The sequence below is a fragment of the Puma concolor genome, chromosome D1 (genome assembly GCF_028749965.1).
Source record: "Puma concolor isolate L17-30 chromosome D1, mPumCon1.1.hap2, whole genome shotgun sequence".
NCBI lineage: Eukaryota > Metazoa > Chordata > Mammalia > Carnivora > Felidae > Puma > Puma concolor.
In genome coordinates, this window is record NC_141676.1 from 6,906,271 (window position 1) to 6,921,825 (window position 15,555).

General features: G+C 52.2%; 1 protein-coding gene across 3 annotated transcripts in view; it reads right to left on the bottom strand.

The window, feature by feature from the left end:
• Window positions 1–106: 106 nt before the first annotated feature.
• CAPN1 (calpain 1) overlaps window positions 107–15,555 on the bottom strand; it is a 28,811-nt gene continuing 13,362 nt past the window's right edge. For all 3 annotated transcript variants that reach the window (XM_086676947.1, XM_086676945.1, XM_086676946.1), the window contains exons 11-22: window positions 6,618–6,799; window positions 5,876–5,887; window positions 4,861–5,072; window positions 4,725–4,764; window positions 4,093–4,158; window positions 3,944–4,001; window positions 3,105–3,169; window positions 2,629–2,697; window positions 2,316–2,394; window positions 1,606–1,722; window positions 1,229–1,287; window positions 107–891 (exon numbers count right to left, since the gene is read on the bottom strand). In XM_086676947.1, coding sequence (XP_086533073.1) covers window positions 865–891; window positions 1,229–1,287; window positions 1,606–1,722; window positions 2,316–2,394; window positions 2,629–2,697; window positions 3,105–3,169; window positions 3,944–4,001; window positions 4,093–4,158; window positions 4,725–4,764; window positions 4,861–5,072; window positions 5,876–5,887; window positions 6,618–6,799 — 986 coding nt within the window. In that variant the 3' untranslated portion in view covers window positions 107–864. The remainder of the gene's footprint in view (window positions 892–1,228; window positions 1,288–1,605; window positions 1,723–2,315; window positions 2,395–2,628; window positions 2,698–3,104; window positions 3,170–3,943; window positions 4,002–4,092; window positions 4,159–4,724; window positions 4,765–4,860; window positions 5,073–5,875; window positions 5,888–6,617; window positions 6,800–15,555) is intronic.

Sequence of the window (15,555 nt, forward strand, 5' to 3'; positions counted from 1 at the left end):
GGCGGGCAGGGGTGGTGTGAGGTTCCGGGCTGTCCCTGAAGGTCAAGGCTTGCTGATGCCTTCCTGGGCAGCAGGTTTGGACAGAAGCACACTCCAGAGACAGATGTGGGGCCTTTTCCTTTATTGTTTGGGGTCTCTCTGCATGGAAACCCGAGACCCCACCCCCACCCCACACCCAGGTGCCTCTGGCATCCCCGTTACTGGTACACCGGTCCCTGAAGAGTCCCCTTTAAAATCACCAATATAAAAAAGGAGGGAGCGAGGGAGGGAGCGCCTGACCACCCCTCAGTCCAGGTGACTCCTGGTCGGCAGGTGGGGCAGGGCTGGGGGGCAGGCCACGGAGGTGAGGGGCACTGGCTTCTGCACGGGGGAGAACAGGCATTCCCGGCCCCAGGAAGAGGCCTCGGCTGGGAAGGGCTTCCGCACATCTAGACGGCAGACTGTGCAGAGTTAGTGGTTATGGTGTAAAGTCTGCAGGTGAGGCCGCTGGGTAGGCTGGGTGGGTGCCCTCTGGCTGCAGCGAGGGGAGAGGACACGTCAGGATGCTCGGAGGCCTGGGGCCGTCAGCTCCCCTGGCAGCCTCATCCTGAGGCAGGAACAAGCGAAAGTGGCCTTCCTCGTTTGGCGACGGGAGGAGCGGGGGGAGTCCATCTGAGCCCATGACTGGCGAAGGCAGGGAAGGCCACACGGCTCTGCGCAGAGCAGAGGAACCGTGGCAGCTGGAGGTGAGGGGACAGGAGGACAAGGCCGCCTCCTGCTCCAAGGAAGGCACTTGCAGCTGGTGTGGCCCGGTGCGGCATGGCGGGAAGGCATGGCTTGGCAGACGAGGGAGAGAAGCACGGCAAGGGGACCGGAGCCCCTGCCTCATGCAAACATGGTCAGCTGTAACCACTGCCGGCAGAGGAGGGCAGAGAGAGAGGTCAGCCAGGGACAGCAGAAACGCCCAGTCCAGCCTCCTAGCCCAGGGGCCACCGTCTCTGGGGAGGGGCACTTTCTTACCTCCTCTACCCCTGGGAGACCAGGGCGCAGGCACCCACGAAGACCTCCAGGAGCATGCCCCCCACCTCCCTTCCCAAGACCCAGACACCCCCACCCCATCCCATCCTTCCATCCTTCCAGAGGCCTGCCCTTTGGGTCTGGTTCTGAGGCCACAAGTTCCTGCCCCAGGTGGGTAGAAAGCATCACCACCCGAATACCCTCCCCCGCCACGGCCAAGGGAAGCTCCCACCTTAAACAAGTCAAAAGTCACCACCCCGTCCAGATCTGTGTCCAGAGTTTTGAAAAACCCTACGTTCAAAAGAAGACGTTTTGGCATTAGAAATCAGTGGGACATTCATGCAGGACCACCCTGCCGCCTGCCCCTCCCCCCCACATCCCCACGGCACCCCAAGCCCTCACCTGTCACACTGGGAAGCAGCTCTCTCTGCTGTCCTCCCCCTCCCCTACTGCCTTCCCCCCTCCCCCAGTCTCCCGACTCGGCCTTCAGGTTCCCAGGTACTTCGCCTCTCTGGGACACGCCATGGCACATAGGTCCCATCTTAGCTGTCATTCCCATCAACTTATGGGAGACAGAACCAGAGGCAGGAGCCAGACGAAGACACTCACGGAACATGGTCTCCAGCCGCACCAGGCAGCACACGAAGTTGTCAAAGTCCACGGCCAGGTCGGGCTCCGAGTAGCGGGTGATAATGAGTTCATACAGCTTCTTGTTGAGCTTGAAGCCTGGCCCAGGAGAGTGCGTGAAGGCCAGGGAAGCGGGGCCAGGGAGGGGGGCTGGGGCCTGGGCAGGGTGAGCCCCACCTGAGTAGGGCCAGGAGCTGGGGGCGGGGGGCGGGGGGGTGCTGGGCAAGCAAGTGCCAGTCCGAGGGAGCGGGAGCCCAGACCGCCCCAGGGAATCAGCGGCCAAGGAGGGCCCGGGGGTCCAGTTTTGTTTGTGCCGAGTGCCCTGGCCTCATCCTGACACGGGACTGTGAAGATGAGGCCCGCACCTCTCTCACTGGAGGCTCTGGAGCCCAGCTCCACCTCTCTCTCCCTGGCTGTGTGGCCACAGGCCAGTCACTGTCCCCAATCGTGCTTTTCTCCGGGCGCAATGGAGACAGTAAAAGACCTTATCCCCGTTAGGCCACAGTGAGGACACAAGGAAGCGCTGATAAAGCACTTAGCTCAGTAGTTCAGTAAGAAGGCAGGAGATGGCTGTTACCGCCACACCATCACCATCTCCACCCCGGGGACAGGGCCGGTGCCGCGGGCCGCCACTCTGGGTAGCCGCCGACAGGCAATCGGCCTTGGGCCGTCTGCCTGGGGACAGGCCTTACCCGCAGACTCGATGGCCATCCGCATCTCGTAGGCACTCATGCTGCCCGACTTGTCCAAGTCAAACTTCCGGAAGATGGACTAGAGTGGGGAACAGAGGGTGAGGGCCAGGCCGAGGGAGGCACCCAGACCTTCCGGCCCACCCCAGGGTGGGGGGCTGCTGCGGGTGGAGGGCAAAGACCCGAAAGGTGGGCCGGGGGCTGGGGTCTGGAGCGGCAGACCCAGGGCGGAGGGCCTAGACCACGCAGCCCGTCTGGGAGCCCGCAGCAGACCCCTCCTGGGACTGAGGCCGCACAGGAGGGAGGGACCACCTACCAGGTAATTCCGGATGCGGTTCCACAGGATGTTGAACTCCACCAGGCCCAGCTTCCCGTTGCCGTCCCGCTGGGGGGCTACCGTTAGGAAGCTTAAACCCGCACAGGGTGAGGGAACAATGGGGAGAAGGGGAGACTGACAGCAAGACGAGGGGAGGGGGAAGGGCAGGCGCCCACAGGGCCAGGTGGGTTGGACAAGGAGGGGTGCCAACAGCACCAGCCTTAAGGTGACTCAAGGACCCAGGCCCTGCTCTACCTCTCACTCAACACAAAGCCTGTGCCTCAGTTGCCCCTCCCCCCATATTCCCCCCCCCCCCCCCCAATCATGGGGAAATGGCCTGGGAAAAGGACCGGTCCCTCTACACTCCACAGAGCTTTGTCCCTTTCTCTGCACTGTTCCGGGAAAGGTCACAGGGTGTCCTTCCCCACCATGTCCCCCACACCAAAGCAGCCTCACGAAACGAAAGCAAAAGATACGTCCATGAGATTCACCATGCTGCGGCACGACTCCAGGCTGAAGCCCTTTGTCCGCAGGTCCTTGTCTGCAAGAAAATCGGTTCCAACACCTCAAGCAGCAGGCTTCCGGGGCCTGCCCCCGGGGCACTGGGCGGGATGGGGACCAGGGAAGTTCGATTTCTGGCACCTGGTGTGCAAAGCCTAGCAGAGTGGGTGCGTCAGGTCACTTTTATCGGCACAGTGTCAAGTACTTTAGCAACCGAGCCGGTGTCTACACCACGAAGAACCAAGAATGAAAGGAGATCAGTGCTACACCAAAGTGGGAGAAACGCAGTAGAAACGTGAGGCCAAGGCGGCCAGGGCGGGGGTGAGGTTGGCCGCAGGCCCCGAAGGGGGACAAGAGGAGAGGGGTCTGGGCTGAGGGAACAGCATGGATGGAGGTCAGAGGCAGGGGCAAAGGGAAGGTTGGGGGGCGGGGCTGCCTAGAGCTGCGCACGCGGGGGAGTGAAGCCAGCCCCGTTCTGCAGGCGGCCCCTCGGCCTGGCCCTGGGGCATATCTTCCAGAGGAAGGGGAGGCCTGTTCCTTGCTCCTACGGTGCTGTCACCAGCTCGGCTTCTAAGACACCAGGTCACGGCACGTGGGCATGGAGAATGGGGTCCGGCAAGATGGTGCAAGGAGTTTGGGAGGAAAATGGGGGTGAGCAGGGCTCAGAAAGGCAGTGGGGGCTTCCCCTGCCCATGAAGACCAAGCGCTTGGGTTGGGCTCAGTGTGAGAGCAGAAGCCTCGATTCTGGAATCGGTGTGGGGGGCGGGGGTGTGTGCAAATACAGGGTGGAGAGCCGCTGCCCTGGGACACTCACGTTTGCTGATGATCCTGTTGAGGATGGTCCGCAGTTCCTTGACGCTGATCTCCATGTCCTGGGGGAAGAGGGAGGAGGCACCCACCCTGGAGAAACGCTGCGCCCCTGCGCCCCCCTCCCCGCCCTCCGCTTCATCACACCCTGCCTACCTCCCCTGCCAGCTGCCTGAAGAGGGCCTTGAAGTTCTCATCAATCTCCTCTTCTGAGAGCACTTGCTAGATGGAGAAGGGGGAGAGCAGGTGAGGGTCGCTCCGGCCAGGCCCCCGCATGGGCAGCAGCTGGGGCGAGGCCGGGACCACTCATCACCATACGCCTGCCTCCTCGTGTCTCTGAGCCTCCCTCTTGTCACCAGTAAAGTGGGAATCACTCTCCCCCTGCCCAGGGCTCTGCGGCCTGAGGAGAGTGCAGTTCAGCTCCGTGATGGCGGGGGGAGGCTTTGGGCAAGTTCCTTAACCTCCCCGAACTTGACTTTCTCTCTGAAAGGGGAGATGGTGGCCTCACCCGGACAGGGTTGTTGTGGAGGCAACGGGGTAAAGGGCTCAGCACAGAGCCGGCAGAGACCAGCGAGAGCTCAGGGACCTCGCGTCACTATTATCACCAAGCCCTCTGCAAAACCGTAAAGTGCTGGGCAGATGAGGGATTGTTATTACCCCTAAGGTTTCTGCCGGGGGGGCTCCCAGAAGCCAGGACACCCAGGTCCCCGTGATACGCCCAGGGTGAAGGGGTGAGGCAGAGGAGGAAGGCACCTGGGCGGTGGGGGGGCGGTGGGCAGGGCACATACCTCATCAGGGAGATTGGCCTGGATCTGGTCGTCCAGCTCCCTGCAGAGGTGGAAGGACAGAGCGGCCAGTCAGGGTGGGGGTGCAGGGGGGCCCCGGGGGCAGGGAGTGGGCACCGGGGAGGGGCCTTCTACTCACTCGGTCCCGGCCTTCTTCTCCGAGAAGAAGCGTAGCACGAAGTCGCCCTCCTTGTTGGGCTCGAAGGTGGAGGGCACCACCACGTACTCCCCGGGCGGCAAGCGGAAGCGGGTGCTGACCTCCCGCAGGTTGATGAACTGCTCCGAGCGCGCCCGCGACGAGTTGGCCAGGAAGAAGTCCCGCTTCAGGTGCACGGCCGGCTGGCCCACCAGCTGGCGGGAGGGGAGGAGGGGGTGAGGGCTGCAGCCGGCCGCTCAGCCCGCCCTCGGGGAGCTGCCCGCACACCGCACACCCGGGCCGCAGGCCCCGGGCCCCAGCCGAGCGGCTGGTAGGCTGGTCTCGGCCCGGTCGCCCTCGGGCTGCACGGCCCTGCCAGATCATCTTGTCTCAGTTTCCCCATCCGCAAGATGGAGGAGACAACGCTGCCTACCGCACAGGGCGGAGGTGAGGACATACTCTGGAGGTGAATGTGAACACTAGGACTCCGGCGAAATAACATTCCCGCTATCGTTACCCAGAGCGTCCCCCGAGTCAGACACCGCGGGGTACCCTCCACGGGGCGCCTCATTCAAAGCTCACGACAGCCCCATGAGGCGGTGCCCTGTGCCCATTTTACAGATACTGACACCGAGGCCTAAGCTTAAGCCACTCGCTCGAGGGTGCAGAATATTCAGCCTGTCCACCGCCCTGCTCCTAACCGATGCCCGAGGCATCCTCCGCCGGCACTAACTCAGCGGAAACAGTAAGGCGGGAAGAGCCTCGTGTGTGCGTGTTGGGCGGGACTCTGAGGGCCGGGGTTCAGACCCAGCTCTCTCACTTACTACCTGTCCTGACCCCCTGGGACAGCAACATCCGCCCCCTCCGGGTGGGGGTGGGAAGACAGTTCGCGAACAGTAAAACGAGGTGACTTCTTAACTCTCTACGTGTGGGCTTGCTGCCATCTTGCTCCCCTCTGGGCACCAACAGGCCTTGTGTGTTCAGGGGTATGTAAATCCAGGTGTCAGATGTCACCTACCTCCGGAGGAACCTGCCAGAGAGACGGAAGAAGTTAGAGATGTGTGCTTGGCCTACAGGTGCAGCGTGTGCTGGACAGAGGCCCTGAGTTCTTAAGAATCACGGGATCTGAGGAGACAGGGAGGCAGGGCTCGGGGCCACTGGCCGCCCAGACCTGTCTTCACGCCAGAGAGGCACCTCAGGACCTCAGGAAAGGGCCCCGGGCAAGGTCCTCTTCACCCCTGGAACACCCTGGGCCTTGGCTCTGAGACGGACCCAGCACAGCCCCCAGAGCGGCCAACTGCAATGTCCTACAGCCCAGGGACATCAGAGTCCCCACCAGTTTGCTGTCGGGAGCTCCGGGCCTGGGCCGAGACTGTAGCAGTTCACTTTCCCTGCCAGGAAGGTCCAGAAGTTTCTGTGTTGAACACAGTGAGTGAAGCAGAGCCCTCCCAGGCCAGTCTCTGCTTATATACTTCTAAGACAGGGAGCTCACTACTCCTCCAGGGCCGCCCACTTGCCCACTTCTTTCTGAGGCCGAGCCAAAGTCTGTCCCCCAGAAGCTACGTCACAGTCGTCAGCTAAGCCAGAACCCTTGGCCCAAGGGCGGCCACAGCAGGCGCCTCCGGGGGACAGTGGCCAGGGCCACCTGCCTCAGGACTGTGGCGGCAGTGTCCTCTGGCGCCCCCTGGTGGGGCTCGCCCACGGTGCGCCGGGAGGCCGGCTTTCGACGCCGGTTCGGCGTGATCGTGTGATCGGCTCACCTCGTAGACCGCGAAGCCGATGGTCTCCATGTCGCGGCCAAAGCGGCGCTCGCGGCGGCGGTGCTTCTGCATGAGGGCTAGCACGAAGCTGCAGCCTGATTCTCGACCCCCGTAGTAGTCGTCGTCCGCGTCGTCCGTCTCCTCCAGTCGGATCTTGAACTGGGGATTGACCCAGAAGGTGGCTGTAGGAGGTGGGTTGGCGGGACGGGTCAGGGGAGGCGCAGAGCAGAGTGGTCCCCGCCTCCAGGCTTCCCCTCCCCCACGTGTCCCTTGGTTCATTCGTCCAACAGGTATTATTACTAAGTGTCCGCCGTGTGACAGACGGGCAGTGGGGGGCACACGCGGTCCCTGCCCTCATGAGCTCACATTCCAGGAGGGGAGGCCAAGTCTGAGCAAGTCGGGGCACTTATGAGAACAATTACAAAGAGTAAGCAAGCTGGAGCTGGGAGCCGGTCAGGGAAGGCGTCTTTGAGGAGGTAACATTTGAGTGAGATCTGAAGGAGAAGCCCTGGGAAGACACTGGGAAGCAGGAGGGAGAAACAAGGACCCACACGAGGGAGACAGCCGGTGTCTAATGCAGCATCCAGCTCCGGCAAGCACGGGAAATGTGGACAGTGGCAAAGGTCGGTGGGAGCCGGGTGGGCAGTGAGGAGGGGGGTTTGAATCAAAGGGCAAAAGGCCCTCCCCACGCCCCAACAGGCTTGCACCAGGAGCGGCATGAATGGATTCGGATTTGCAAAGGTAGCTGGAGCTGCTGTGTGGACGATGACTTAGGAGAGAAAAAGACAAGGCAGGGTCTGATAGGAGGCCACTCGGCTGCAAAGGGTGACAGAGACTTGCGTCTCTGGCAGTCTGGTGACTCAGTTGCCCACGACCCCCTAAAACAACCAGGTGCTGGACACAGTAAGCAAAGCGGCTTTTTAGAGGCACTAATAAGCCACAGCATTCCCCTCCCCCTCCCCCCCCCAAGTTGACATTAACCAAAATGACAGATATCAAGTGTTAGCCAGGAATGTGGAGAAATCAGAACTTCACACACTGCTGGTGGGAATGTAACACGGGGCCGCCACTTCGGAAAACAGTCTGGCACTTCCTTACATGGTTACACACAGAATTATCCTATGACCCTGCAATGATACTCAACACTGCAATGTACGAAAACGTACATCCACACAAAAACGTGGATGTAAATGTTCACAGTGGCATTATTTGTAATACCCGAATGGTAGAAGTGACCCAAACCATCCATCAGCGGAGAAATGGATTTTTAAAAACGTGGTGTAACCAAACAATGGAATATTATTCGGCAACAAAAAGAGAGTACCGATCTGGGCTCTAACACAGATAAGCCTATGAACGGGCAGATCCACAGACGCAGAGAGGCGGCTGGCGGTTACCTGGGAGTGAGGAGGAGGGGTCAGGAGTGACAGCTGTAGGGTGGACGGTTTCTTTTTGGGGTAATAAAAATGCTCTAGAATTGATGTGCTGATAGACGCACAACTTTGTGAATATATGAAAACCACACTGAATTTTCCACTTTGAAGTTGGTGAACTGGACCGTATGTGAGTGATAACTCAATAAAGCCTTTTTTAAAACATGGCCACTAGGAGCCCCGCGAGGTAAATAATGCCGAAGGACTCCTGCAGACTCCTGGAGACCCTGAGCCCTGGGTACAGGGACAGGAGACAAAATCTAGCAGGAGACCTTTGCAATAAAACTGGGACCCCTATGAGGAATGCCAACAGCCTATGTAGGAAAGAAAAATAAACCCCACTGGGAGGAAGGAAAAAAACAATTCTCCCCAAGAATTTATAACCACAAGCCTTCACGTGATCTTGCAGTTTCAATTTGTTCCTTCTTTTCTTTAATTAAAAAAATTTTTTTAATGTTTATTTTTGAGAGAGAGACAGACAGAGCACAAGTGGGAGAGGGGCAGAGAGAGACACACAGAATCCAAAGCAGGCTTCCAGGCTCTGAGTTATCATCACAGAGCCCAATGCGGGGCTCGAACCCACGAACTGTGGGATCATGACCTGAGCTGAAGTCGGATGCTTAACCGACTGAGCCACCTAGGCGCCCCTTTTTTAAATCTTTCAAAAATGTTTATTTAGTTTTGAAGGAGAGAGACACAGAGCGTGAGTGGGGGAGGAGCAGAGAGCGAGGGAGACACAGAATCCAAAGCAGGCTCCAGGTTTCAAGTCGTCAGCACACAGCCCAACGCGGGGCTCGAACTCGCGAGCCAGAACATCATGACCTGAGCTGAAGTTAGACTCTTAACCGACTGAGCCACCCACACGCCCCCAGTTTCAATTCGTTGTGCCTATGAAGTCAAGGAAACCTTCAGGAGATAATTTATTTTTAAAAGTGTCCTGGGATTCAAAGAGTCATCCCAGGTGACTGATAGAAACACCGGAAGAACCTAACTTCACCCAAGGACTCAAAGAACTCCCACAGATGAACTTCTAGGCCAAAGGAGACAAAAATCTCACAAGGAAAGAAGGCATGAGTAAGTGAGAACCAGCAGCCACAATGGACCAAAACACCAACCCTCTGAGACTTAAAATATTGAAATAATCAGATGCCAGAATATAAAAGACTGGGTTTATTATATTTAAAGAAACAAATGAGAAGCCTGGGAATATGAGCAAGAATAAACAGATTTGAAACGAGCCACTAGAACTTCTACACATTAATTTTTTTAATAAAACTAAGTACTTGTTAGAAGGATTAACCACCAGATTCGACACAGCAAAAAAGACAACTCGTGAATTGAGAATGGATCGGAAGGAACTACCCAGAAGCAGAAGGCAATGCAAGGAAATTAGGAGACGGCAAATTTGAGCAATGGTAAGAGACTAGATGATTGAGGAGTTCCAGCTTACGTTTGATTAGAATTCTAAAAGAAAAAAATGAAGAGTGTAAGAAGGAGCTGTTATTCTAAAAGACCATGGCTAAGAATTTTCTAGAATTGTTGAAATACATCAACCTGCAGGCCCAGGGAGCCCAGTGAATCCAAAGCAGAATAAAAAGAAATCCACACCTCAATACATCTTGGTGAAATTATGGAATATCAAAGATGAACAACCTTTTTAAAAAAAAAAAAATTTTGTGTTTTTTTTTTACATTTATTTATTTTTGAGAGACAGAGTCAGACAGAACGTGTGCAGGGGAGGGGCAGAGAGAGAAGGAGACACAGAATCCGAAGCAGACTTCAGGCTCTGAGCTGTCAGCACGGAGCCCGACGCGGGGCTCGAACCCAAGAACCGTGAGATCATGACCTGAGCCGAAGTCGGACGCTTAACCGACCGAGCCACCCAGGTGCCCCTCAAAGATGAACAATCTTGGGACGCCTGGGTGGCTTGGTCGGTTAAGCGTCCGACTTCGGCTCAGGTCACGATCTCACGGTCCGTGGGTTCGAGCCCCGCGTCGGGCTCTATGCTGACAGCTCAGAGCCTGGAGCCTGTTTCAGATTCTGTGTCTCCCTCTCTCTCTGCCCCTCCCCTGTTCATGCTCTGTCTCTCTCTGTCTCAAAAATAAATAAACGTTAAAAAAAAAAAAAGATGAACAATCTTAAAACAGAAAAGACAAAGCATCACAGAAGGCGTGGGAGACAGAGTCTCGGCTCACAGAGCAACCAGAGAAGCAGAGTGAAGAGTAACGGTACTTCCAATGGGCTGAAAGGAATGCGATCCAGAATTTTGTGTTCAGAGAATTGTCAAGAATGAGCACGCTGCAGAGGTATTTTCAGAAGAGTGGAGAGAGTTTATAGAAGGAGAAGAGGGGTGGGGCGCCTGGGTGGCGCAGTCGGTTAAGCGTCCGACTTCAGCCAGGTCACGATCTCGCGGTCCGTGAGTTCGAGCCCCGCGTCAGGCTCTGGGCTGATGGCTCAGAGCCTGGAGCCTGTTTCCGATTCTGTGTCTCCCTCTCTCTCTGCCCCTCCCCCGTTCATGCTCTGTCTCTCTCTGTCCCAAAAATAAATAAACGTTGAAAAAAAAAATTTAAAAAAAAAAAAAAAAAAAGGAGAAGAGGGGGAAGGAGGTGGAGGGGAAGGAGAAGGAGGAATACGAAGGCTTATGTTTTAGGCAGATGGAAAATGAGCTCAGATAAAAGTTGTGGAAATGGTGAGCAATAAATACTGTTCTTCTATGGGTGAGCCGGTGAATATGGGCTGTATCAAATAATGATACGGAGCAAACACCTCGGTCCTCCAAACCCAGAGACGGGAAAACTAGTAGAGAGAAAAGCAAGAGAACTCAATCCAAAATAAGGCATAGCAGGAGGGACAAACAGAAAACGCACAGGAAGTCTGCTGAAATAAATACAAAGTCATCAGCAATCACCATGAATGTCAATGGACTAAACTTTTCCAATCCAAGGGCAAAATGTTTCAAACCGGATGATCAAAAAGCCAGTGGCGTGCTGTTTACAAGAGATAACCACCAAAACGCTGAGCTATAGAAAGATTAGACATCAAAAAGTATAACAAAATATACCACAAAAATACTAGCGGAAAGAACATTGGAACAGCTATAGTGACAGCGACTGAGAGGGACTAGAAAGTTAAAGAATTACACCCGGAGAAGGCAGCCATTAAATAACAACAACAAAACAGGTCTGACTCACTAGGAACTTATAACAAGTCTAAGCTTGATGCAGCTAATATCATAACGCAAAATCTGTAAAGCAAAATGACAGATATAAAGGGAGAAACTAGCAAAAACGTCAGCATGGTGTGTGACTTTATCTTCCCTCTTCCAGTAACTGACAGACTAAGCCGACCAAATATTAAGTGTGATCTGACGGACAATTATAAAACATTCCCCCTAACACTCAGAATTGCGTGACACTCGGATCGTTCGAGAGAACAGACTGTAGGGCTGCGATGCCTCTGTTCGAATCCCAGCTCCGTCACTTATCAGTGCCTCACTTTCTTTGCCTGTAAAACAGGTATCATAATAGTGCCAGCCTCACAGGGTCGGTGTGAAAGTTAAACAAGTTATCATACTTAAAATATTTAGGGGAGTGCTTGGCATATAAGACACACACACAAAAGCGTGAACCAGTCTTCTGAGAACATGTGAACACGCGCTGGGCCGTAGCACCAGCTTCTGTTTATTTCAAAGCTGCGATCTCATAAGACCGTGTTTTCTGACTACAAGGAAATCAAGTTAGAAACCAACAATAAAACGGTAACTAGCAGGTTATAACTGGGACGTTTGGTTATTAATTCACTCTTAATTGTTACAGGTCTATCCAGATTTTTTCTTTTTCTTAAGTTGGTCTCGGTAGCTTGTTTCTTTCCAGGAATTTGTCCGTTTCACCTAGGTTAGCTCATTGGTTGGCACACAATGGTTCACAGTACTTTCTTATAATCCATTTCTTTTTGTTGGTTTGATAATGATGGTCTCTCTTTAAGTCCTGATTTTAGTAATCTGAGTCTTCTTTTTTTCTTGTTTACTTTGGTTAAAGATTTTACAATTTTGCTGAGCTCTTCTAGGGACTGACTGTTGGTCTCGTTGATTTTCTCCATTGTTTCTCCATTTTCTGTTTCATTTATGTGTACTTTAATCTTTATTATTTCCATTCTTCTGTTTGCTTTGGGTTTCGTTTGACCCTTTACTACATTCTTAAGGTAGACAATCAGGTTGTTGATTTGAGTGAGATCTTTCTTTTCTAACATAGGTACGTACTGTTTTAATTACCATTTTGTGTGATTTCTCATATTTTTGCATTTTTTAAATGTTTATTTAGTTTTTGAGAGAGAGAGAGAGAGAGCATGAGCAGGGGAGGGGCAGGGAGAGAGGGAGGCACAGAATCTGAAGCAGGCCCCAGGCTCCGAGCTGTCAGCACAGAGCCTGATGCGGGGCTCAAACCCACAAAGCATGAGCCAAAGTCGGCCACCCAACCGACTGAGCCACCCAGGCACCCGTTTTCTCATTTACATTATCATTTCTTTTTGACAAACTAACTCATTCTATGAAGCCAACACTATCTATCTTGATACCAAAGCCCACCAAATAAAGACATCAAGAGAAAATTACAGGACGGTATCACTTATAAATATCAACATAAAAATCCTCAACAAAATACTAGCAAATCAAGTCCAACAGTATATTAAAAGGACGAGATGCAACAAAATAGGATTTATCCCAGGAATGAAGGATAGTTCAACATAAAGTCAATCAATGTAAGAAGCCACATTAATAGAACAAAGGGGAAAAACCTACATGATCATGTTTTTTTTTAAATATATTTTAAAGTTTATTTATTTTGAGAGAGAGAGAGAGAGACAGCACGCACAGGGGTGAGGCAGAGAGAGGGATTAAGAGAATCCCAAGCAGGTTCCTCACTGTCCACACCAAACCCGAAGCAGGGCTTGAACCCACGAATTGTGAGATCATGACCTGAGCCTAAATCAAGAGCTTAACCAACTAAGCCACTCAGGTACCCCATTATCATCTTAATTGATGCAGAAAGGCATTTCACAAAGTCCAACACATGTTCATGATAAAAACATTCAGAAAACTAAGAATAAAAGGGAATGTCCTCAATATGACAAAGAGTGTTTACGGAAAAACCAGCTAATATCATACTCAGTGGCAAAAGACTGAAGCTTTCACCCTAAGATCAGGAACAAGATGCTTGCTTACATCGTTGCTACACAACCACTGTATGGGAAGTTCTAGCTAGATGAATTAGTCAAGGAAAAGAAAAAAGGTATTCAAATCGGAAAGGAAAAAGAAAACTATCTCTAACTGCAAACGACATGATCTTGTAGGTAGAAAAACAGAGTCCACAAAAAAGTTACTAGAACTAATAACAAATACAGCAAAGTTGCAGGTTACAAGACCAAGACATAAAAATCAGTTGTTTTTCCATATACCAGCAATGAACAACTGAAAAAGTAAATTACGGAAACAATTCCTTTACAATAGTATCCAAAAAAATTAAATATCTAGGTATAAATTTAATAAAGGAGTTGAAAGACTGAACACCGAAAACTGCAAAACGTTGCTGAAAGAAATTAAAGACATGAAAAAATAAAAAGACATCCCATGTTCATGGATCAGAAAACTTAGTAGTATTATGATGTCAACATTACCTGAAGTGATCTGCAGATTCAATGCCATCTTTATTAAAATTCCAGCAGGCTTTTCACAGAGGTGGAAAGCATATCCTCAGATTCATATGGAATTATAAGGGTCCCGGAAGCCAAAAGATTATGAAAAAAACCCAAAAGTTGGAAGACTCGCACTTTCTGATTTCAAACCTTACTGCAAAGCTACAGTAATTACAACAGTGTGGTACTTGCATAAAAATAGACATACAGACTAAAAGAACTGAGAGTCCAAAAATAAACCCAGACATCAATGGCCAACTGATTTTTGACATGGGTGCCAAGACCATTCGATGGGGAAAGAATAGTCTTTTCAACTGATGATACTGAAACAATGAATTTCCACATGCAAAAGAATGAAGTTGGGCACCTATCTCACACCAGTGATTTTTTACATTGCTACTGTGCTTGTCTGGGGGCACCAAAAATCACACCCATGTAAGACAGCAAACTTAGAAAACTGCTGTGTGCATTCTGACTGTTCCACCCACCAGCCAGCCATTCCCCCATCTTTCTCCTTCTTCTGGAGCCTCCCTATTCCTGGAGATACAAAAATCTTGGAACGAGGCCAATTAATAACCCTACAAAGGTCTCTGAGTGTTCCAATGAAAGAGTGCTGTCTTTCACTTTCAAATCAAAAGCTAGAAATGATGAGGCTTATCAAAAGTCAAGATAAGCAGAAGCCTAGGCCTCTCGCATCAAACTGCAAGCTGTGAGTGCAAAGGAGGAATCTTGGAGGAAACTGAAAACGTTACTCCAGTGAACACACATGATAAGAAAGTGAGACAGCTTTACTGCTGATATGGAAAAGTTTTAGTGGTCTGGATGAAAGATCACACCAGCCCCAACATTCCCGAAGCAAAAGCCTAATCCAGTGCAAAGCCCTCATTGTCTCCAATTCCATGAAGGCCGCGTGAGGTGAGGAAGCTGCAGAATTAACGTGTGAAGGTAGCAGAGGCTGGTTCGTGAAGTTTAAGGAAAGAAGCCAACTCCGTAACATGAAAGTGCAGGGGGAAGCAGCAAGTCATGTGCAGAAGCTGCAGCAAATTACCAAAAGAGCTCGCTAAGGTAATTAGGGAAGGCAGCTGCCCTAAACAGCAGAGTTTCAATGTAGACAAAGCAGCCTTGTATTCAGAAGAAGATGCCGTCCAGAGCTTTCATCGCTAGAGAGAACCCAATGCCTGGTTTCAAAGCTTCAAAGGACAGGCTGACTCTCTCTAATCAGGGGCTAGTGTAGCTGGTAACTTTAGGTTGAAGGCGATGCTCATTTACCATTCCAAAAATCCTAGGGCTATTTAGAATTTTGCCAAATCTACTCTGCCTGTGCTCTTTAGGGAACAACAAAGACTACACGACAGCACACCTGTTTACAACATGGTTTACTGGGCATTTTAAGACCACTGTTGAGACCCACTGCTTAGAAAAAGATTCCTTTCAAAATATGACCTGCTCACTGACAATGCACCTGGTAACCCAAGAGCTCCAATGGAGACAGAACAAGATTAATGTTGTTTTCATGCTTGTTAACATAGCACCCGCCCTGCATCCCCTGGATCAAGGAGTACTTGCAACTTTCAAGTCTTACCACTTAAGAAATACATCTTGGGGCGCCTGGGTGGCTCAGTTGGTTAAGTGACCGACTTCAGCCCAGGTCATGACCTCGCAGTTTGTGAGTTCGAGCCCCGCGTCAGGCTCTGTGCTGACAGCTCAGAGCCTGGAGCCTACTTCAGATTCTATGTCTCCCCCTCTCTCTACCCTTCCCCTGCTCACACTCTGTGTCTCTCTGTCTCTCAATAATAAACATTAAAAAAATTTTTAAA